Consider the following 24,041-nt stretch of genomic DNA (forward strand, 5'->3'; position numbering starts at 1 on the left):
GCGGGGTCCTTGCCTACTTGTCTACCAATCATTTGGACATCCGTCAGCCTGTCCATCAATCACCCAGCCATCAGCCCCCTCTGCCAGCTGGCACACGTTGTGCCACCCCCTCATCACAGTCATTCATCAAACCATTACTAACCCAGCCAAGGGCACCCACTGGCACTGGGAACCCCTCGCTCAGCTGATGTCCCTTCTTGTCCCCTTCCCTTGCAGTTGCTCCGAAGGGCCCGAAGATCACAATGACCCCGACGAGAGCCCGCGTTGGAGACACTGTGCGGATTTTGGTGCAGGGTTTCCAGGTCAGCATCCCCAACGCCATGGGGCAATGCCATGCCAACAGACAGCCTTGCGTCCGTGCCGGCACTTTATGTGGTTGGGTCGGTGGCCTTCAGCTGCATCATGGTCCCCAGATTGGTGCACCCCTGGGCATTTTGGCTGTACCCCGTCCTTGCTCCAGGGTTTGCTCACCCCCTACACCCATCTCACAGCTCCCCATCTCCCCACAGAATGAAGTCTTCCCTGAGCCCCTCTTCACCTGGACACGGGTGGGGAGCCGGCTCCTCGACGGTAGCACCGAGCACGACGGCAAGGAGCTGGTCCTGGAGCGGGTGCCGGCTGAGCTCAACGGTTCCATGTACCGCTGCACCGCCCAGAACCCCCTGGGCTCCACTGACACCCACACCCGGCTCATCGTTTTTGGTATGGCAGCACCGTGGCGGTCACTCCTCCCTCCATATAAAGCCTCACTCCTCTCCTCCCCCCACCAATAAAACTCTCTCTCTGCTATTTCTTTCCCATTAGAAAACCCAAATATTCCCAGAGGAACAGAGGACTCCAACGGTGAGTGGTGGTGGCACCAGTATTTTGACCTGAACCCCCCCAGGGAGGGAAGGACCATGCAGAGAGCATCTCTCCTTGCATCGCCCCAAGGCCTTGCCCTTGGCAGCGGGAATGTCCTTGCACCAAAAAGGGGCCCCATGGGTTCTCCCTACAGCATCCCTGACCTGCTGCCCACTCCCCACAAGCTCCATAACAAGTTTAGGAGGGAGATCCCCCGCCACCCAAAAATGGTGGTGACCCATCCTGCTTTGAACCCAGGCAGTGAGACACAGCTCCCTAAACTCCCCATCCCTTTTCTCCTCCTGCCTAGGTTCACTTACCAGCCACTGCGGCTTCAGACTAGTTTTGGCACTCACCCTTACAGTGATCCTGGAGCTAACGTGAAGCTTTGCCTGCCTCTTCCTCCTCCTCCTCTTCCTCCGTACGGCTCCACCTGGCATTTACACCTCCATCAAGCGGTTCTCTCGCGCTCTCTTTTTTTCTTTTCTATACTATTTACAGTCTCGGTCTCTTTCTGTCTGTGTCTTGGCTTCCTCAGACAATTTAATTAAAAGGAAAAAGAAAAATCTCCCCCAGTAGAAGGCTGTGCTTAATGTTTTGCCTTGAGTTGGGGTACCCAGAGGCTTTGCAAGGTCTTGGGGGGCTGTCTATTACACAAGGGCCAGATTTCCCCTGGAAAAATCCATTTAGACCATGTCCACTGCACTGAGCTGCTCCAGGTCTCGGCTCTCCTGGATAGGGACCGCACGTGTCCTCAGCATGAGAGACGCTGGGGATGAGTCCTACACACTGATGGTGGCACTGGGAGCCCGAAAGCTGTGGATCACTGGCCTTACACCCCAGGACCTTGGTTGGGGCAAGTCGGCTTTGCTGCGAGACGGGAGCCATGCACAGCACTGGTCCCGGGCTGGACAGTCGATCTCTAGTAACAGGCAGCTCCCAGCCCAAAATGTCAGCGCTCCCCCATGAGCGGGCAGCACGCGTCCCGTCGGGCAGCGCTGGCACGGTGGCATCAGCGGAGTTTAAAGCGCTGTGCCCACATTTGGTCCACGCCACCCTCCCCATCCCTCTTGGCTAAGTGCCACCGTGGACGGATGACGGTGCAGCATGGCCAGATCCTGGCCATTCCCACAGCATCCCTGTACAACGTTAATCCTGCTGCAGAACAGCTCTTTGCAAAAAACAGGTGGTTTTGCCCCAATCCTGCTCAGTGCTGGGAGATGCCAGTGGTTTGCTCGGCTTGCTTTCCCTCCCCATGGTGCCCAGAGAGCATCCAGCTGCAGGCCAGGATCCCTGGGGAGCAGATGCAGCGGGGAGAGGAGCCCGAGGATGGGGCACTCCCCTGCCTTTTCCTCCAGGAACCCTTAATCCTAGAGGATTAGCCAGCAGCCGTGCAGCGCTTCATCTTTCCAAAGCCCCGTACGAGTGCTAAGCATTATTATTACTATTATGATTAATTATTATTAAGCAGATTCAGTCCCTACCATGCTCCTGCTGCCAACCTCGCTGCGAGCAATTTCCCAGCCGCAAAGGAGCTGAACAAACACGCGGCGGCTCAGGAGTTTCTTCCCATATGCAATCATCGGGGCTGGCAGCAATGCAGGGGCACGCTGCGATGTGGGAGGATCGGCAGCTCCGCTTCCGTCCCAAAGCAACAGCATTCGAGCATCCGGATCCCTTCGGAGCTGCTGCCTGAACCCTTCCTGCGCTCTCCCCAGCCACCTTCACTGCTCCAGCCCCTTGCACCTTCCTGGGTGAAAAGGAAACCTCTATTTTTTAGGGGAACCTTTATTTTTTAGGGAAATCCCCTAAAAAAACCGCCATGCTACCAAGCAGGCAGGAGAGCCCTCCACCACAGTGCAGATGCGTCTCACCCTCCTGACTGGATTGGACATGCTCCAGGGACCTCATCCCAACGTGATTAAAACACCATTAGGCCTTCTCGCTTCAAAAATGGGGATTTACAGACACCCAAACCCCCATTTAAATGCAAATGTGGCGATTTTGTCCCGGAACCATGGAAATGAGGAGCACTAGAGAGGCAGTGCTACTGTCAACCAGCTCCCCTTGATGCTATCTCAAGAGCGACGTGACCTCCCCCTCCAGCGGCTGGGAGAGGACCAGTGGGCTCGGAGGTCCCACATCCCAAATCCACCCTTCTGTGTGTGTTCGGGATGCTTAGCTCTCTCCCATGGTGGTGGATCAGGCTATAGGATGGGACCTTCTCAGCACCAGCACAGCCAAAGCGATGACCGAGGGGACACGGGAGTCTCTCCTCATTTTGGGCAGAGTGCTGCCTGCTTTCCCAAGGTGCCCCCAAGCCGAGGGACACGGAGAGATGTCACCCCACCAAAGCAACGGTCCAAAGAAAACCTCCCATGCCTTGCTTGACCCTCCTTTCACCTCCTGCCCCCCTCACCCTTCACCCACCACCTACCAGTCCTGCCACCCCATCCACCTTCCTGCAGGTGATGTCGAAGGACATCAGTTAACTCCCTGGCTCCCCGCTACCACACACCCTGTTGTTTGAGAACCTGGCAGTGAATAATGCAGGAAGCTGGAAGGGGAAAGAGCTGCTCAGGTTGTTTCATTATTGATGAGAGATGACAGATCCGCGGCTGACAACCTGCCTAAGAGATATGATTAGCTTGTAAAAAATTAATCGCGCTTCTTAGGGATGACGCGAGCTGAAAACCCCAAGGAGCGGCATTATCGATGTTCCCTAATTTCAGGGGACTTTGAAAAGGTTTTAGCAAAATTTGGAGGAGGCAATTACATCCAATTAGAGTCACAAGTGCTGAGACGTCAGCACCGCTCGGAGACGCCACGGCTGCATCCCCTATGGATAAATACACATTTATGTGTCGGACCTGCATTTTTGCCACGGGGATCCTCCTTCCCGATCAGCCCCTGCAGCTCAAACTTGGCAGTCGGGCTCTGGTCCCCCCATCTTGCCATTGGTGAAGGCAACAGCACCCAGAGCACACTGCCTGCCGAAAATGCCCCCGCCTCCCGCTGCGCTCTGTGATTCGCCCTCCCAAGATCCACAAAAACCCACCGAGGACAAGGACAACCACGCTCCTCCTGGCACACACCCAGAGTTGGGGTTTTGGCAGCCCAACCCTGCATCTCTCAAGGATGCAGCACATCCAAACTCCCAGCCCTTTGGGATATTAGTGTGGGGGGCACAAAACCAGGGATGCTCCGGCTCGACGGGGCTGAGATGCTGGCAGGAGCGATGGTGGGCTTTGCTCGGTGCTTCCCCTGACTCCCTCACCTCATTACCAGGCACAGTTACTGCCGTGGCCGGGTTCACAGGGCCACCAAACACATGCATAATTCATACTTCTCAGCTCACGAACACAAGGATCTTTGCAGATCTACCTGCAGATTAAAAACCACAGCAGCGAGAGATGAAGAAAGCCAGGGTCATGGCCATGCACGAGTGGCCAGACCCTTTGCCAATTAGCCGAGCCCTGAAACACATGCCCAGCCTGATGCACCTCCCCATTACCCCAGCTCCGTCCTCACCTTTGGTCCCTTCGGGGTTTGCAGGCAGGAGGGATATGCCTCCCCCGAGGTTTTGGCCTGACTAAGCCCTCCTGCGATGGATTTTGGGTCCCCATGCCAAATAGGGTGGAGGGCAGCGGCTGGCGTGGTTTTGGCCCCTGGCACAAGCTTGAGACGCAACCAAACAGGATGCATTGGCCCAGCTCTTAATCTAAATATCCCCATTCCCCCAGCCTCTTCATTGCTGCATTTCCCCACGCTGCACCCATACAAGGTGACAGCTTCCCAATCCCAAACATGCCCCTAAAAACTGCTGGTGGGCTCTCCCATTCGCAGCAGGGATGTGCACAGAGGTCCCCGACTGCCAAGCCAGCGTACAGAGTTTACCCCTCTGCTTCCTTTCCATCCTCTTTACATATATATATATGTAAATATAAATATTATGCTATTTAGCACACGGTCCTCCACCTAACAAGCATCCATGGCAAGTCCAACGGCAGACATACAGTCACCCCCGTGCCCTTCAGCACTTCCACGTGTGAAGCCATCGGGTGAAAAGCAGCATCTCAGTGCTTGCAGGTGCTGGTAATGGTGGGGAATGTGGCCCAGGGAGGTTCAGACGCCCCTCACCATTGCAAAAGGCAGTGCCCGAGCTTGTGCAGCGGCTGGTGAAGATCAGCTGCTGCGTGGGAGGTGGTTTGGGAGGCCCATTAAAGACTCATGGCGAGACCTCATCCCACCACAGGGACCCATGAGCCATGCAGTTGGGACCCATCACACCCACACCTCATACAAGTTGTTTTAGGATCACCTGGATTCATTTCTCCGGGCAAATCCCACCGGATTGGGACCAAGCTAGTGGGGAGTGAATACCTGCATACGAACAGGAGCAGCCACCCACCCCCACCCACATGTTGGCTGTTTCTTTGCCGCCTCTTAGGGCCTCATTTCTTTATGCATCTCTCAGCATGCGAGAAGTTCCCCTCAGGGAAAAGGAAATTAATTTTATCCCTTTGAATTCAGCTCGCTTAGCGGGGGTTGCAGAGGGATGTCGTTCCTCAGGCTCCCTCCTCTCCCGTCCCGCCGCGGTCCGGGCGTGGGGACCCGGCTGCCTCAGGGACAATGGGGACGACAATTCCCCTAAATCTTTGAAATTCAGATCAGAACCAGACACATCTTTCCAGGGGGAAAAAGAAGCAAGTGTGACACTGTCTGGCATCCTCCGTGCCTCAGTTTCCCCACAGCAACTCCAGTCCCCGCAGACAGCCCACACGCAGCAGCACACCACTTTGAAACGATGACTCGCACCTGTCCCATCTCTTCCCATCCCAAATTTCTTCCCGGTCCCAATGCTTTTGTTCACTTTCCTTAGTTCACCCCTCTCCCTGTGCACATGGATGCAGGTCTCCGAACGCGGCCACCAGCTGCAGTTTCGCTCCTACCTTTATTTGCTCTTTGGCATCCAGTTTTCCCCTTCCCAAAGGCTCGTTTCTCCACCGGCTCTTAATTCCCTGGACTTCCAAGCTGGCCTCAAAGAGATCCCTTCGTTAGCCAGCGTGCTGCAAATGAAGGCTACCGAATTAGTCACCCGCCTCTGCCCCAGAGCAGCTGCTCGGCGTCGGACCAAAGGTCTGCCTGACAGCAAGGCTGCTTCTCCCTCCCTTCCCCATGGCTGCACCCAGGGACGAGGGCCCTTTCCCAGATGAACCAGCCTATTTTCCCCTTCCATTGCATGATCCCTTTTAAACAGCAAAAGAAACGGGGAGGCAGCACCATCGGGCTGCTTGGAGGAGATACTTTTCCTCCCTTTGTGCTTCTTTCTGCTTTTCTCTGAGCCTCTCTGTTTACCAGGCTAATAAAGCCGGCTCTGTGCCGCCAGCTCTGGGCTGCACCTTTTCCCCAGAGCCCAGCCCATCCCAAACATGCAAAGCTTGTCCGGAAGCCTCCTGCCAGCTTTGCCCGCTCAAAGTCACCTTGCCCCAAACCTTCAGCTCCACGCTCTGGGCTCGCTCGACAATCATTAATCGGCTTCTCTGCATTCCCGGCATGGAAAAATGCCCCAGCGGGTAACCCTGCCCTGGCAGTCCGACATGCAGCTGGCCGGCAAGCTGGTCCTCTCCGCCACGGCTCTGCTCCTCCTGACTTTGGCATACAGGTTTTATAAGTCCCGCTCGCTTGCTGGGGGCAAAATCCCGCCGGCTGATGTGGGAGGAGAGCAGAGGGATAACGCTGCCTGGGATGGGGACGGGGACGGTGTGGTGAGTCTGCGACGGAGGAGAGTGTTTGGTGAGGAGGTGAGGAGGGATGGTGGGGATGGACAAGGGAACGGTCAAGCAAGTGTCCCTGGGACACGGCGCATACCTCTCCGGGAGGATCAAAGTCTGCCAAGGGGTGAGGAGGAGGAGGAAGAAGGCAAAGAGATGGTTTCTGAACTGGGTCTGACTTGCAGGATAGTGGGGATGGCCAGGAGGGGAAGCGATCTTGGAAGTCAGTTGGGAAGCAAGCTGGGAAGTAAGCCAGGAATTGAGTCGGGAAGCGAGCTGGCAAGCAAGCCAGGAAGCGAGCCGGGAAGTGTGCTAGGAAGTGAGCTGGGAAGTAAGTTGGCAAGCAAGCCAGGAAGCGAGATGAGCTCTTATGACCCTGGGGACATGGCTGAAACACTGAGCAGCCATGAGGAGGAGGGCACCCTTGCCCCAGGCGCCGGGCTTTCTCCCGGTATTGCTACTGCCCAGATGGCGGGTGACAGATGCGCCCAAAGCACGGAGCAGGATTTGGCCAGTGGAGGCATGAGACAGAAAACTGAGGGGTGTGGGGGAACAATCCAGACCCACAGCGTCACCTCAGACTTGGGGCTAACGATGACAGCGAGCAACGTGGAGTCAGATGCCTCCTACTCTTTCTCCTCGGTCACCAAGATCCAGGTGGAGAACTACATCACCAAGCGGCGGGCAAAAGATGGGGCTGGGCAGGCCGGCCACAGCCTCAAAGGCAAAGTCTACGACTACTACATCCAGTCCATCTCCCAGTCGGTGTCAAAGAGGAGGTGTCTCCCCTACATCCCTCTGGGAACATCCTGGCACTGCAACTCAGAGCAGGTCAATGAAGAGCTACAGAGCTTTGCAACTCAGGAGCCAGACCCCACTTCAGCAACACAGGATCCCACCACCTCCTCCATAGTCCCACCACCTATGGGGAGCTTGGAGATCTCACCTGAGCCACCATCTCCTTGCCACAAAGACAGCATCCTCCAGATTGCTGACAGCCCCCACCTCCAGCTGCCCATAGAGCGTTTTGGGGTTACGGCGCCAGCTGGAATGCCACCTGCAAAACCCCAGTCAGGGCTGGTGGCCAATGCTGACCTCTTCCAAATGCCACCACGCACCCACCTGGACTTGGGGAACTGCTACGAGGTCCTCTGCACAGCCAAGGCGCAGAAGCTCGGACACCTCCAGGAGGCCGCCTACAAGGTGATGAGCGACAACTACCTGCAGGTGCTGAGGACGTCCTCCATCTACGGCCGCCTCAATGCTGGTGAGCGAGACCGCATCCTGCAGCAAAGGATGAAGGGGAAGATGTACGTGGCCGTGGCAGACATCAACGTGCAGGAGCCTGACCTCCGTGCTAGCCGCCTCTGCTACTACGATGACAGAGGGGACTGCTGGCATCACCTCTGCCATGTACCACCAGAGGTGGTCTCCCAGGGGTGCGCCGTGTGCAGCATGTTCAACTACCTCTTTGTGGTGGCCGGCTGTAAGGGCACGGGCCGGATGCAGAGACCCTCCAACCGTGTCTTCTGCTATGACCCCCTGACCAACATCTGGAGGGAGATCTGCCCCCTGAACCAAGCGCGGCCGCACTGCAAGCTTGTGGCCTTGGACGGCCACCTCTACGCTATTGGTGGTGAGTGCCTCTACACGGTGGAGCGCTACGACCCCCGGCAGGACCGCTGGACCTTCACCGCACCTCTGCCCCACGACACCTTCGCTGTGGCCCACACGGCCACAGTGTGCGATGGGGAGATCTACGTGACGGGGGGTACCTTGCGCTACGTTCTGCTGTGTTACACTGCCCGCTCAGACAGCTGGAGGGTCAGCCCAGCTGGCGGCAGCAAGGACAGGACGGCCGAGTTGGTCAGTGCCAATGGCTTCATCTACCGCTTTGACCTCCACCGCAGCTCAGGCATCGACGTCTACCGCTGCAGTGCCAAGGCCAAACTGTGGTATAAGTGTGCTGCCTATGCCACACCCAACCCATCCAGCTTCCAGTGTGCCGTCGTGGGCAGCCTGGTCCACTGTGTTGGCCAGCACTTCCACATACGCTTCTTGGCCGACTACATCTCACCACGCTTTGGGACCAAGGATCTACCGCCCTTCCCATCACCCTGTGGCAGCCTCCTCCCAGCCGTCCTGGTGCTGCCAGAGGAAGGAATGGCACAAACGCAGGTTTGAGGGGTCCATGCTGGGGTCTCACGCTACAGTGGTGGTGGCTCAGACGTGACATGATGGGTGAAAGCTGGTAGAAGAAGCCACGAGCCCACATTGCACCACGTAGCGGGGGGCCAACACTACCAGGGCAATGTTACCCATGCCTACTACAATCAAGCAGGCATCACACCAGTCTCCATAAGTAAGGAAGGAGACAAACTGACCTTGGATGCTGCCAGTGAACGCAGCCTTGAAGACACAAGGAAGAGCAAAGCAGGAGCTGGGTGGACCTGTTTGCTTAGAGATATTTAAACATAGGCGTGCTTGCTCAGATGCAAATAAACCACAGCTTATTGCAGGCTCCCAGTTATGCACTGCCCAGTACGTAGCTGCTTTACACACCAGGTGTTTAATATTGATCTGGACACGTAACACACGGGGGATTTTAGGGTGGAAGAACACAGCAAGGATCCCTAAGGAGGCATCACCCAAAAGGTCAGCCCCATTGGCATCAAGCCAACATGGAGCCTTCAGGCTTGACCGCCCACATCACCCCAGTGTTGGAGGCTGGGGGCCGGAGGGGGCACTGCTCCTACCAGTGCCTTGTTATCTGTTACCTTCTCTTCAGCACAGAATTTTTTGTGTATATATATATATATGCACGCGATGTGAATAGGCACCATAGATTTGTAGACAGCTGGTCTTAAATGAAATTAAAGTGAACATTTGGTAAAATTAACCACAGGCTACTGTTGCGCATCATTTCAAGCCATAGCCAAGCCTAATGGGAACAAAGAGGCCGATGCATGTTTTACATCGCTAATTACTGAACAAACAACGTCTCTGAGGAAGCAACCAAAAGCAAACCAGGGCGCTGGATGTGAGCAGCCAGTCTTTCATCTCCTTTTCCCTCGGTTTCACCGACCTCACTCTGCAATCTCCGTGTCCTGCCAAAAGCCTACTTTGGGTAATTGCGTTTTCTTCCCCTCAAACAGCTTGTCATCCGTCATCCGTCAGCCCCAGACGGACAAAAACAGCTCCCAGACAGACAAAACCCTCCCGTACCTGCCTCCTTGGTGGCAGCGGGTCATGACCGCAAAGTCATGGAAGTGCTTGAAGCACCCAGAGGTAAGAGATGGTGCTGGTGCAGCCCATGGTATCACCATTTACGCCTTGCTGCTCATGGTGGTTTAGGAGAGCTTAGGTTAACGTTCTCTTAAAGTGCTCCCAAAAGTATTTATTACTTCTCTAGGTAACTGCCTGGAGGCCTCGCGTTTCTGCCTTCAAGGGCTTCCTACGAAGGTCAGTGGCACCCACCTGTGTTAGGAGACCTTGGGAGGCTGCATTAATTAACCCTGCCTCTGATGTTTGCTTATTAGCCATAGCACATTGCTTCTGCTGGTAGAGGGTGGGTGATGCACCCTCCCCTTTGCTAAAAGCTGCCATGGTCCAGCCTCTTCCACCTTCCTGGGGCTACCTCTTCCTACTCTAGGAGGACCACCCCACCGATGATGTGCCGGGGCTGCAGCATAGAGACATGCTGGGCTGTTTGGGCTGGTAAACCTTATGAGTCAAAAAAACTCAGTATTATCGTTATCATTTAACTCCTTGTTACTTAGCTACCTCCCTAGCAAGCGCTCAGAGCCACAAGCTCAACAAGATGGGCTCATGCACCCTGCAACACATTTCTACTTCTCCCCCAGCAAAACCCGGGTAAAATCCAGCTTCACCAGAGCAGCCCAGCCCCTTTGCAACCTGCAAAAGCCCCTTGTCCCCATCAGCATCCCGGCTTCGTGCCCTTCAGCATCCCTGCCACAGTAGGACGGGCGCTGGGGAGAAGAGGACGTGCTGGCTGGGTGGGAGCTGGGCAGCTGGAGCCCTTCCAGGTGACAGCTTTTTATTTTCATCTCCAGAAAAGCTTTCCTGGGATCCTGCCCTTCTCGTGGTGCCTCTTTGCTTCCGCTTAATATTTCACCTTTCCTTTAACTCCTTGCTGCCAGGCTGCAACCTCAAAACCCAGCAGCTTTTCCTCATTCCCCAGCGTGACAGTGAGCAACGGATAACAACGACCGAGGGTGGGCTGCTCTCACAGAATCACAGAATCACTAGGTTGGAAAGGACCTTCAAGATCATCAAGTCCAACCATTAATCCAGCACCACCATGTCCCCTAAACCCCCCGCTCCTGCACTCTCCAATATTAACACGATTCGCCTGGGGAGGCACTTTGGAGATTAAAAGTGCTGGGGACATCCCGTGCCAGAGCACTGCACAGGAAGGACAACCAAGTTTGGAGCAAAAAGCACGCAGCGATCCCGTGGTTGATGGCAAAATGACTTTTGGCTGGGGTTAAGAGAAAGAAAAGGGGAAAGGACAAATGCAAACCGATACTCAGACCTGGATGATTTTTTTTTTTTTTTTTTTTTTTGCTTCCACATACTGGGGCATGGGAGGAGCCTTTGGAAGGCTGGCAGGCACAGTGACAACAGCAGCGTCACCAGCTGACTCCTGCCACCACCACTGGGTCCCAGCCGCTATTTCCAACATTGCCGGACAGCCACCTCTGTGTTTCTGCTGATGGGCAGCAGCTTCAAACCGTGGGCTTGCAGCTCCCGGGATAACCGTAAGACTATCAAGCAGTTTCGGTGCAGCTTGTGGCATTGGGTTATTATTTATTTTCACCGATTGGATCAGCAAAGCTGCCACAATTTACAGGGAAAAGGGTTGGGAGGCACACAGTGCATCCTAATAAAACTCCACAGTGTGCCCCATGGAGCTACAAACCACCTCGAGCAAGTTCAAGTAATGATAAATATCAAGAGGCCACAATAAGCTCAGCTGGGCTGGGGGTTTACCTGGAAGGTCGTGCTCTTGGAAGCCTCTTCCCTTGCTGCAAGACCGGTCGCTGCAAGCCAGGACCTTCACTGGGTCAGGGCCTGCCAGGACTGCGTGCTGGAAGAGAAAACACAACCACCACCAGGCTCGTGAGAGCTGGGGAAACCAGTTTCCACCATCCACTAGCAATTCTTCCATCCCTGTAACTCCCTCAAGGGTACCACCAAGGGTGGTCTCCAGCAGAGAGATCCTTCATCACCAGCACCCGAACCCATCGCTGCCTTCTGAGCCTCCCTGCCTGGTTTTTCCCCCAAAAGAAGGGTGCAATTGCTAAACCATGCCACTTTGCAACTAAATATAACGTTTGCACTAAATTCAGTATTTTCTTCTAATCAGGAACACCCATTATCTACCCCCGCCACGTTTATTTAAGCAATTACATAGTTTAATGTACATTGATTCAAATTCTTAATTTTTACATTTTTGATTATGGTAAAAAACCAGCAAGTGACGCATTTCTTATTTGCTCGGCGCTCTTTTTTCCCTTTGCAATGTGCCAGGCTGCATGTGAATGGAAATTGGAAGTCAATTACAAAGAAGTGCAAAACCAGCATTTTAAAATCTTTTTTATTAGTTAAACACGACTACCTTCAATGTGTCGGCTACAACAGGGTGAAAAAAAAAAAACAAAAAGCAAAAAAGTGAGCTTATCCAGACGTGTTTTGCATTTAAAACCGACACGATACATGAAAGAAATATTAAGCGTAGCGAACTGACAAATTAAGTATCTTGCTCCTGACAAGCGGGAGCAAACTCGTGTCTGTGGTTGAGGAGTCAGGTGGGAATTTAAAGCCAGGAGAAGGGAAAGACGCATCACAGCATCTCGAGGTGCTGGTAAGGGAGGTGGGACCTCTCAACCTCCAGCTGTGGTTTTTCCTAGACCCTGTAGAGAGTTGCCTACAGCAACATCTATGCTGTTATGGGTTGCATTGCCATCAGGAGATCCTCCATGAGATATTTAAAGCCAAGGAGAGATGTCCTGTCCTCTCCCACTCATTTCTTCACCCCTCATGCACCCAACCCAAACTGACCACCATGGCCACCAGCAACCCCTTGGTAGACAAATCCTGGAGGCACAAACCTCAGCCTTTCTCAGCTTTGGTTTGCAACCAGGAGCAATCCAGTTGCGTAGACAACTAGCCACACCCAAGCTTCATAACCTCGTTTGCAAGCAGACTCTAACGAACGTGGGCTGAACACGACACCATCGCTTGCAAGACCTAGACCTGCTTGCATGGTGCCAAAGGGACATTTCTTGGCAACATCTGCAAGGCACCACTCCGGGAACATCAGCCAGCTCCTTGTGAGTGCGGAGAGGTCAGTGCTAATGAAAGATGCTATCGCAGAGCCGGCGGCCGGCCAGACAAACATAATTAGCGGTATTTGCAGAAGACGAACCTTGGCGAGGACGGGGGGTGGAGGGGTGGGGGTGGGAACACATCCCCTTGTAATCATTTTGGGGAAAAAACATGGCCATTTGGAGGCCTTCCAAGCTAGAATAACAGTCTCGGCAATGACTATTTAATTAAAACCCGCGCAGCGTTTGAAGGGAGAAGGGCTGCGAGTGAATAAGCGTGGTGATAAAATATGCATTGACTCCAGCATAAGTTCTCCCTCCCCGGCACAAGCCTTTGCTTAAACCGTTGATGGTTTTTGATTCACAAGCTCCAGCGAGGAGGGAACATTTGCCAGCCACTATTTCAATCCCGCCGGGAGTTTTTCCGGAGGTTATAGCCACGCTGTAGTTTAGGATGTGTCAACGCTGGCATCATAAACACAGATCAGAAACGCTATAAAAGGAGGAAAAAAAACTCAAACCCACACTCCTGGATGGAGTTTAGCATCCTGTGAGCTCAGGCCAAAGGCAAATTATTTCTCCGTTACTGAAATAAAATCAATGAAGTTCATTTTTATTTACAGAAGAGCCAAAGAGGGGGAGAAGGGAAAACTCAAGCTGCAGAAGGGGGATAGGGGTGTTCATCGTTTTCAGATGATTTTCAACCAAAAACATAAGGCAGTGGGAAGTGGTTTCAAGGTGAAAAATAGCAGTTGGGCTCTACTCAGATGCCTTTCATGGACCTCATTGAAAATATCCACAGGCCCCTTAGAGGGTGGTGAAACCCTTTGCTCGAAGCAACCTGGGGAGATGCTATCTCTCAAGAAGGTACCATCTAGTTAAATAAAATTAGGTTTATTATTATATCAGCTATTTTGGTTCATCGCTCTCCTACAACATGCCCTGGGCATGGAAAGGGGTTTAGCATGTGGTTTGCGAACAACGGACTTCATGCTGGGTCACTGCCCCAAAAATACCTCAATTCCCATCAGGGCAAATAACCTTTTAGTTCATCACCATTTTCTGAACGGGAGGATTTTGGGCAATGCTCAAGTTGCTTCAAATCAACATCATTTGTTCGGTTCGCACCTCCTGAACGCCAGGCTTGGCTTTTGGCAGAAATTGCCTTTTTGCCTCAAAATGAGCAGCCTAGCAAGGCAGTGCAGAGTTTGTGCTGGTGCCAGGTCTGCCTGCCTTCCCCAGAAGTAGTGATGTTTAAATTTAGTATTTAGTTCAGTCCCAGCTTGCAGCTGCCAACGGGGGGGGCAAGCAGCAAAGCATTGCCTAAACCTTGCTCACAAGAGCATCCCTCGCCCCCTGAAAGCTCCTTAACCCACCACAGGGGAGCAAGGCACCCCAAGCCCTTCCTGGTGGACAGGAGGACACAAGTCATCCTGGATCCAACCCCAAGGAGACAGCAGGCATTGCAGCAGTACGCGATGCTTGATTTCTCCGTGGCCAAGGGATCACCCAACAAAATGCCCCATCTTGAGCCAAGGTGAAGCCTATCTCTTAGGTCTTTCCAATTCAGGATCTCAGAGTCCTCCCAGCTTGCTGTTGTTTCATTAAATCTCTGCTTAATTTATGGTGTCTCTAAGCAAAGGACAGCATCATGCTGGAAGCATCCTTGCCAGGCTAAGAGGAGATGGAGCAGACTGTGCCATGCGCACGGGCAGCCAGGAAGACCATCCAGCCTCAGCCGCTGTCGCCCATCAGAGCCAAGTATGAGGACCATCCACCCCGTGAGTAGTCCAGGACAGATGGGAGCAGCAAAGCACGTCAACCATGCAGGAATGGAGTGACCACGTCTGAAGAAGGGGTTGTCTCTCTCCAAAACAGCTCAGAAAAGGCAGCTTGGTTAATGCTATGGGGATACTGCAGTCCCTGGTTAATGCTGCAGTCCCTAGTTAACACCGCAGGGAGGCTGTGGTCCCTTTCCCACCTCCCTTTGCTTGCAAAGGTTTTTGGGGCCACCCAGGGCCATGCCCAGCACCAGCTCCAGGAAAAAGCAACACGGACACAAGACCAGAGAGGTCTCAGGGACACACACGCCTGCAGTGGGCTGCATCCTCCACCTTCATGGCTGGTTCAAAGCCACCAGTCCCACCAGACAGTCCACGGAAGCCACCTCGAGTGAGCAGATCCCCGATGCAGCTGCCATTGCCACAAATGCTGGGTTTAGTCCAGCTTAGTTTCAGCAAGGGATTTTGAAGATATCATTACTGGTTAGGAGGCACTCTCTAAGCCGCACCAGCAGCCCCTATATACAGCTCATGGCATAAATATGGAGCAAGAAAATTTGCTGGCAAGCTACACGAGGTCAATGTGATGCTTGGAGCAGAAAAGCTCCTGGTCCCGCACTTCTAGCTGCTGCTCAGACCCAGCTTATAGCCCAGGGATCACACCCCGTGTGAAAACCCCTTAGCTCCGTCACCTCCAAGCCCTCCAGCTCGCACAGGCATTTTGCATCCCCAGCGTGGGTCTTTCCATGCTGCCTCTGGCTGCTTAAAGCCCTCAGCTCCAGGCACGGGTGGATTTTTCACCCCCTCCATCCCACTCCCCTGTGTTATCTGTGGCAGAAGGTGAGATGCCAGCCTCAGCAGGCGATGCAGCCAAGCTCAAAGGCGCTCAGACTGGCCACAGCCAATAAAGGGCTTAGGGATGGTGCCAAATGCCAGGAGCAGGGACACTGGCTCCATCTCAGCCATCCCATGGAAAACCCCAGCCTGCAGCAGCTCAGCCAGGTCCTGGGTTTCCCTTCCCAATAGCAAGGAGCATGCATTTAGGGAGCTCTTCTCCTCTTCTCCTGGAGGAAGAAGATGCTGGAGGATGTGGCGGGGGCATTGCATTTATTGCAAGGGCATCGGTCCCTGCATTGTCCCTATCGATACATGACAGTTGCTAAGAAAGCAGCTGGAAAGCCAAAATAAGAGAAAATTAATATAATTATGAATCAATAGAGCTGCCTTCCATGTTGTGAAGGAACTGAGCGACTGGATGCTGTGGGGAATTAGCATCCTGGTGTGCTCCAGAGCTAAAAGCCACTGAAGGTGGAGGCAGGAGTGCTTCAGCTCAGACACATTTTGGCAGCAAGGAGGTTAATTTGCCACGGCGATGGATTTTCAGTGCCCGCAGTCGATAAACAGGGCAGCAATTATGTTGCATTTCTCTGATGGTTGGGGATCTTTAGAAAAATAAACACAATAGCAGTTCACTGAATCTCAGTGACACGCAAATTCGATCCGTCATTTTGCTCACGGCGGAGGCTTCCCAACTCTGTTGCTGGTTTTGTTTTGTTTAAACTTTCAATAAAAAGGTTTACATCGGTTTCATGCCACCGCCACCCCCTCGGTTTCAGTGGGAGGCAATCCAGGTTTACGCCTCCCTCTCTAAGAACAGGATGAAATGCTAGGAAAGGGGCTTTTTTACAGCATGCTGTAGAGAAATAATCAAAATATCCACAGGGAGAATTAAAAACCTCAGGCTGGAAACAAGTTTGCACTTGGTTTGGCAAAAATAGAGCCTCTTTTCTTTCCCCCCCCCTCCCAAAAAAGAAGAAACTTTACCAAAATATCATTTCCATCACAAAGCAGCACTGCTTTCACTCCCAAAAGGCACTGCTACCACTGCAAACAGTCCTAAAACATCCAAGTCCATCTTACTACGGATCAAATTTTGCATCTAACTATGTGGAAAAAGAAAAGAAGTCTTCCTTTTTCTTCTTTTCCCATTCCCAGCTAACAAATCAACACAAAATCCAAGAAGTCAGCAAGGTTAAAAGGGAAGCCCTCCTGATTTTCCATCATTTGAATTTGCAGTGAATTAATCACATTTCACTTAAGGCTGAAACTTTCTGCAAGCCCAAGTACGTCATCAATTCACAGCTGCAAAGCCTCTGGCCCAGCTTTTCTAGTTGTTTCACTCAACTTGGATGTGGACCACCCTGCAGAATTTATTACACACAGATCTTGCCCCAGACACCCCACCAGCAAGAATGAAGGATGCTTTAGGTGACCAGAACCAACACAGCCCACTCCATCCCTGCTATCTTGGTACCCGCTCCCCCCCAGTCCCTCCTTGCATTGTTTCACAGGGACATGAGACACCAGCATCCCCAGCAGCAATCGCATACGATGCTCATCCTTCGCTCCCCTTCTGCCTGGCAATGTCACACCTGCACTGGGCACCCACTAATTGCCACCTCCTCATTAAAAATAGTTTTATATAGGCAAGAAACGCACATGGAGAGTGTCCTGGAGACCCAAAACACTAAACCAGCGCTACCAGCTCCATCTAGGAACCAGATTCCTGCAAATAACAGTTAAATTTAAGGGGGTTTGACTCTAAACTGATGTACCTGGAGCCAGGAGGATGCAGCTTTTCCAGCATGGCCACATCTCTCTGGTACCCAGCCACTCACCCCACTTAATTTTCATTACTACCCTTCTTACCCACACAGGATGCAACCCCACGGCCCTGCCAAGGGGCTTATCCCAGCAGCAAGGGAGATGCATCTGGGTGGTCAGATGCCCAAGCTCCCAATCCCCATATCACAGCTTTAAGCCCCTCAGCTGGCACCCCCAGAGCCCCCCCAGGCCAGGGCTCCCAGCCTGACATCCCGCCCAGGCGAGGATACGGCCACAGCAGCACCAGATGTGCTGCGGGGAGATCTCCCGGGTTGCTATGCAGCTGCTCTCCCCGCTTCTTCTTTGCGACCAAATAAACAGACACGAAGCCGTAACAGCCATTTGCACAAAGAAAAGCATCTGCACCAAGCCAAGCATCCGAAATTTTTTATTTCTGCATGATAGGCCTATTTGGAGAGCTTTTTATTTGTAATTAAAATGCAGCCATTACAAGTGTTTCGTTTCCAGCTAATTGTTTTCCTTCCCCCCCCGCATCCCCCCTTCCCTTCCTCATTTGGGATGATAGATGAGGACTGAAATAGCAGGTCAGGGTGGCTGGAAGAAGCACCCGCAACAAAACCAGCCCTTAATAAAAGAAAATCATGTCTTGATGATGCGTGGCTGTACTTTCTGGCTTTGGTTTTTTTTTTCCCCTTTCTTTCCCCAGCCTGTAAACTCAAGCTCGTTAGGGCAGGGGGACTCATTAGGAAGGGCCTGTCTGCCTTGATGTTTCCATCAGCAACACCGTGGCACCGGGCTGTTTAAGCCAGTCTATAATCATCAGGCACTGCAAATACCTTAATCTGCATCAGGCAAGAAACGTAGCTCTCCAGAGCATTGGCTTTAAAGATAATAAACAGGAGTAACATGGAACCAGCCACCTAACAGCCTGGGTCCCCATGAACCAAAATGTTTGCAGCCATCCTGAGTCTTTCAAGCCACAAGCCCTCTGGTTCCCTATGGGGCAGGGGAAGTTTTTCACTTTTCCCACCTTTTTCCCCAGCACATCCAGCTCAGAAAAAGGGGCAGCGATCTAAAAAAAAAAAAAAAAAGTGATGCATTGCAGCATCCAGCTGCTTGCAAGGGTTATTTGGATGGGTAAAGCAGCAGACAGGCAATTCCCTGCCAGGACGGGCAGGGAAAAGTCAGCAGCTGCTTCCATAAGCATGAATTTTGGGCCAAAATTTGGGGCAAGCATATGCAGGGAGATGAGATACAGGATGATTTGAGGTGAGCCAAGTGGATGGCAGAGAGCAAAGGAGCCCGTTTACTTCCAGCATCCTCAGTAAGTCACAGCACCTCACTGTGATTTAGCGGCCGGGTGGGGAAGCAAAGCCCAGATCAGGATCAGGAGAACAGAGCTGTGAGCTTTTAGCTTAAATGTGTCGCTCTAGGCTATTACTGCAGGGCTCCGACACCGACCCCAGCATTGACTGGATTAACTGACTGTGTAAATGTGTCAGCTGGGCAGATATTCCTTGGTTATTGTGGCTCCAGAACAAGGCAACTACAAGGGATTGGGGGGGGGGGGGGAAGGAATTTGGCACTTTTGTGGTCTGTTCCTCTCCTGGAAAAAGCCCAGCCCAATTCAGGCTCCCAAATCCCAAGGGAAAAGGCCAGAAACAGCCACCGAGAGGCAGGAGAGCAATGGAATAAGGCTCGGCATCTCAGGAACCCCAAAATATGGGGAGTCCCTGACTTGGCACAGTAAATGGGACCTGGAAACCTCATCTCATCCCTTGGGGGCTTGTGGGCTGCTCCCTAACCCCTCGCCTGCTGGGCTGGGGGAGCTGCTAGGACTTCCAAAAGCTGGGAACACCAGGAGCTGCCTGGGCTCCCCAGTAAAGTTATTGCTGGACCAAGAGAAGTTAATTTTGGCCAGGGCAGAGCTGTAGGAGAGGGCCCTTGCAGCGCCAGCAGCATGAGCATCACCAGCCCTGTCCGAATGCATTAGGCATTTCTGCCCCTTAAATGGCAGCAAGACACGCTCGGTGCCACCTCAGCACTCCAGTCACTCCTGCTTTGCAGCCTTTTTTCCATTTTGCTTTCTCGGCACCAACCCTTCCACTTTATTTTTCCTCGCTCTTCTGCGGAGAAGGTGCAAAGTTGCCTCTTGGGGGATGTCAGCAGAACCAAAAGCTGAGGAGCGGAAGAAAAGCTGAGCTGGCTCCAGGTTAGCCTGAAAAGTTTTGCCAGGGAAGGATGAGGCTCTGCATCCCCACCGCTCATGAAAATCTGAATCCATCTGAGTGGATGCTAGGGGGGTGTCAGGGTACCCAGTCACTACCACATCCCTCTCACCCCATTGCTGGCTCCATCCCCAAGTACCCAAACCAGCATCTTGCAGCAAGAGCCAGCTTGGAGTGTCATTATCCTTTGCAAACAAGCTGCTGGAATCAGAGGGGGAAAAATGGATGGGTGAGATATTTCCAGAAGCATTACACCAGGATACAGGGAAGACAGAAATGTTCATCTCCATCCTGACAGGTTAACACATCTCACAGAGATCTCCCGAGTGCTGAAAGAGCTCTGCAAGGGAATCTGGACATGGGCAAAACCACATCCAACACTTTCTTCCACCGCTAAGCCACTCTGCAATGGCCATGCCTCCATCTGAAGGGTCAAGTCTGGGGACATTTATTCATTTCCTTTGAGATGTGACCTTCAAGCTTACACTTCACCAAAACGAAGGAAAATTCCTTCTGTGCCACTGACATCCCTCACACACGACCCCAGAGCAAGGATGGATGCTATAGCAGGAGGATGCTTGCTCCCAACCAGCCCCCACACCTTGTGCCCAAGCTCTGTACAAGGGGCTCAGACTGGGCTCCTAAATGTCAGCTGCTTGGGGAAATGCCCAGCAAGGATGGGAGAAGGATGTGGAGCAGCAAATCCCGGGTCTGGTTTATCAGTAGAGGCTACAAACACCTGATCTGCATCTTCCCAGGGGCACCATCCTTTTGTCCACCCCCTCCCCACCCTGATCCCCATCATCTGCTGCAGTCTCCTGCTTTTGGCACAGTTCACTGTTTAATTACTAATTAGCAACTGGTTTGTGTCACTTCCCTGTCCTCGCCAGCCAGCACCGGTGCAAAGGTCTGGCATGGCCCAAGCCATCTGTTCAGGTCCTGAACTCAGCACCACCATATCCCATTTCTGCAGGAGAAGAAAAGGAAAGAGCCACCTTTGTGCTCAACCCCTCCACCCTGCAAAAGGGCAGACAGGCTGTGGACAGACAGGAGACATCTCTCTCCCAGCCCTCTCCCTCTCTGGCTGCTGGATGCTTCAGTGACGGAGATTTGCATCCTAAAGTCTTTGAAGCTTTGCTGGAGCTTGGCAGAGCGAAACGCATGTCTGGGGCAGGCAGCACCACAAGAAAAGGATTCATCTAGGGCAGCCGAGGACTCCCTGGTAATTAGTAATTAACAGTGCTGGTGTCACGGCCACGACGCTGGAAGGCAGTGACATTTTGAAACCCATACGCCAAGTAGTTGGGCAGTAACATCAGCGAGCAGCCTTGTCACCAGCCTACCCCACACCACCTCTGCTATTAATCACCATCTTTGCCCATCATTAAGCTATTTCATTGCCAGGCCAAAGGGATGTGGGAGCTCCCCCGGGGAAGCCGATAGCCCTCGTCTGAACCACCCCAACAGGTACACCCAGGGCACAGATGCGGTCCCCAGGTCTGCACCGGTGCTGAGGTTGGTACGAGCAATGCCCTGAGCAATGGTGGTGCAGAGCAGCGGGTGCTCTGTGGTCCCCCCATCCCTGGTCCCTTGCCCAAGCACCCCTGCCTGCTCCCCTCCCAATCCTTGGGCTGTGCTGACCCCTCCTGGGCTGCAGCCTGCACAAGCAGCCGCCTCTCCTGCCTTCCCCTTGTTGGAAACCAGAAAATGAGTCCCAACCTGCTCCCAAAAGTCCTTTCCCTCTTCCCAGAGAGCTGCCTTCAGGCTAATGCAGCCATGCACTGCTCAGCCTCGATGCTCCCAGCTTGCTGGCCACATCCCAGGGATGGCTGGAGAGCCCCTTGCCCAACAAAAGGCAGCCATGAGGCAGGAGAGATGATCATCAGGTTTTTTAACTCCCTGTTCCCAAAGCAATAAAAAAAAAGGGAAGAATAGGAGAACAGCATCCACTGAGAACAGCCCTGGACCTCATCCTGCAGAAACCACCACCAGGTGCTGGGCAGTCCCGGCTGAGCATCAAATCAGGGGAGACTGTGGTCCCTACAGTGTGAAGCAGCTAAATTCTACATCCTTGTAGCATTTAAGTCACACGCAAAGTTTCCATCTCCCAAGACCTCCCACCGCTGACTCCTGCGTCTCAGTCATTGCCCTCAAGCGAGATAATGAACTCCCAAGCGCAGTACTGAGAGAAGCAGGCACTCAAATGAGAGCTCTAACAGCGGCTGCCAGAGGAATCATTAAAAGCGAGTACCAAACTTCAGAGATTGGTTGCAGAAGTCTAAATCCATACCTGCAGCCTTTCTGCACTCACCAGTGAACCGCTGCTTGCAGAGGTAATTTAGCATCAGAGGATGCCCAGCAGCTAAGCAGCCACGTGGAGACCCCCTAACGGAAGAGTGCCAGTCGAGGGCAGACCTGTCACATGTGGCACAGGGAAGCCCAAAGCCCCAGGTTGCCCAGGTACCCCCAGCAGTACTGCATCCCCCTCTCAGCCCTGGAGCCCCACAAAACACAGCTGCTTTGCTTCCTTCCTCCCAGCCCTGGTGCCCCATGAGTTCTGCAATGCCCTCATCTTCCTCTCCCACAGTCGACACAAAGGATGGCAAAGCAGTTCAGCACTGCAGACCTTTGTCACCTCCATGCAGAGCAACCCATTTCCTTCTCCACACCCCCCAATTCAAGCCCAAGCCCTCAGAGGTGACTCCTGGTTGCCATTTATTAGCATTTATTAGCATTTGGCCAAAGTTGCTTTAAGCCAACACCTGTATTTCCATTCCTCGGAGATGCATAAAAGGACAAAGACCAAGAGCTGGTGAAAAACATGGTAGTTTAAGGGTTGTAAGAGGGGCAGCCACCTGTCTGCTTATGATGCAATAACGTGTTGCAGTAGTGTAAATTTACAGCCAATATAAAGCACAGAGCACTGACAGGAGATGTCTTCAGTAGTTTATAAACACAAACCCACACCATCCCCTTCCACACATGAGTGCTTGCCCTCAGTGGAAAATGAATGTGCCTTGAGGAGGAGATGCCTGAAAATTCAATTGCTCTCACCGGTCATGGAAAGGAAGCGCAAACTCCGAGCATCCCTGCTTTTCCCTGGGGATATCAGGCAGTGCAGGAGAGGGATGCAGCTTGGGACAGACCCTCAGGGCAGACTGCAAAGCACCTTCTTGTAAGGAGCATTGAGAAAACCTGAAGCCACAAGTCTCTCTTCCAGAGGGAAGCAGATACCAGCTGTGGTTCACCACATGCAGAAGTGCTTCAGATCCTGTCCCAGAGTAACACAGGTCCTAGATAAAGAAAACTACCAAAGTCAAGGTATCTTTTAACTAACTCCAAGTATTACTGTATCACTCAGCCCTGGGTTGAAGCACCTTGCCACAGAGCTTTTGGAGCCAGCAGACAAGGCTAGAAGACCTGGGCTGATGTTCTTTTCCACCCTCAGGGGCACTGAACTTTATAAACTGGGTATATAATTGCATAAAGCCAGACCAGCTAAGTCAGGAGGTCTCATGCAGATGGTCAGGACCCTAAAGATGAGCTTGAACTGCATCTTGCCCCAGATGCTCCCAAAGCCTTTATCAGGGCCAGATTCATTACCACTGTGGTATTTGTGATTTAAATGGAAGATCTTCCCTAAGACAGAGACAATAGCGAAAGGAAGAAAGGAGAAATAATCAGACAGCCCAAGAATAAGCATGGAAGTTTTAAGGAAGCATGAAGTTTTAAGGTTTGCCAAGACCACTAGACCAAGTCACAGACTATCCCACCATCACTGCAGCTTCCTCGAAAGAGGTTTTTTGTCAGCTACTATGACAAAGTGCAACATCACATGAAGATTTCTGCCTGTCCAGGTAAGTACTTGATTGAGCAGAGAAGTTAAAACACTGCTTTGACCCAAAATCTCCCACGCACACATCAGAGGTGCTAAAAATGCAACAACACTAAGCTAAATATCGCAGCAATGGGCTGGAGGGACTCAGAGACAGTGCTGGAAGGGAAGAGACATCCAGACATCAAGTGTGGCTCAGGATCTCCCCAAAAATCACCAGTCTGAGCATCCTCACAGTGCAGCCCAGCTGCCAACTGCTGGCAGGGTGTTCTTGCCATCTAGTGGCTCCTCACTTGAGTGCAAACACTAAAATGGGGATTGATTTCCGCCCCCCCCTCCTTCCACTATTTCCATCTTTAAGCAGCATGAGACCAGAGGACACATGGCCTTTTTTTTTTTTTTTTGCTTTTATCTGTATTTTCTCCTCTTTGCAGCTTGGATCCTTCGGAAGTTTTCTTCTTTCAATCTTACCATAGTCGTTGTTTTTCAAACGTTTATTACTGCCGCAGCAAAGGATTGCATGTTTCTGCAGGAAAAAATTGAAGGTACAGAAGGACACCCTTGAGGCTCAGGTTGGGCCATAAAACTATATTGCCAAAAACCTT

The 24,041-nt window shown here is 52.5% G+C and overlaps 2 protein-coding genes across 2 annotated transcripts; both read left to right on the forward strand.

Moving 5' to 3' along the window:
- Positions 1-216: 216 nt before the first annotated feature.
- Positions 217-1,403, forward strand: IGSF21 (immunoglobin superfamily, member 21; the record flags this gene model as incomplete). Its single annotated transcript, XM_010291419.1, has 4 exons — positions 217-302; positions 510-702; positions 805-843; positions 1,154-1,403. Coding segments are annotated over 4 exons (392 nt in total), but the record flags the coding sequence as incomplete, so codon positions are not given.
- A 5,004-nt stretch (positions 1,404-6,407) lies between these two features.
- Positions 6,408-8,801, forward strand: KLHDC7A (kelch domain containing 7A). Its single transcript, XM_010291421.1, has one exon. The coding sequence runs from the start codon at positions 6,408-6,410 to the stop codon at positions 8,799-8,801; it is 2,394 nt and encodes a 797-aa protein (XP_010289723.1).
- Positions 8,802-24,041: the final 15,240 nt, after the last annotated feature.

Source organism: Phaethon lepturus, unplaced genomic scaffold, assembly GCF_000687285.1.
Source record: "Phaethon lepturus isolate BGI_N335 unplaced genomic scaffold, ASM68728v1 scaffold30807, whole genome shotgun sequence".
NCBI lineage: Eukaryota > Metazoa > Chordata > Aves > Phaethontiformes > Phaethontidae > Phaethon > Phaethon lepturus.

Bases quoted from the DNA above. Each gene is read 5' to 3' on its own strand.
- KLHDC7A (XM_010291421.1), top strand. From the start codon at position 6,408: ATGCCCCAGCGGGTAACCCTGCCCTGGCAGTCCGACATGCAGCTGGCC.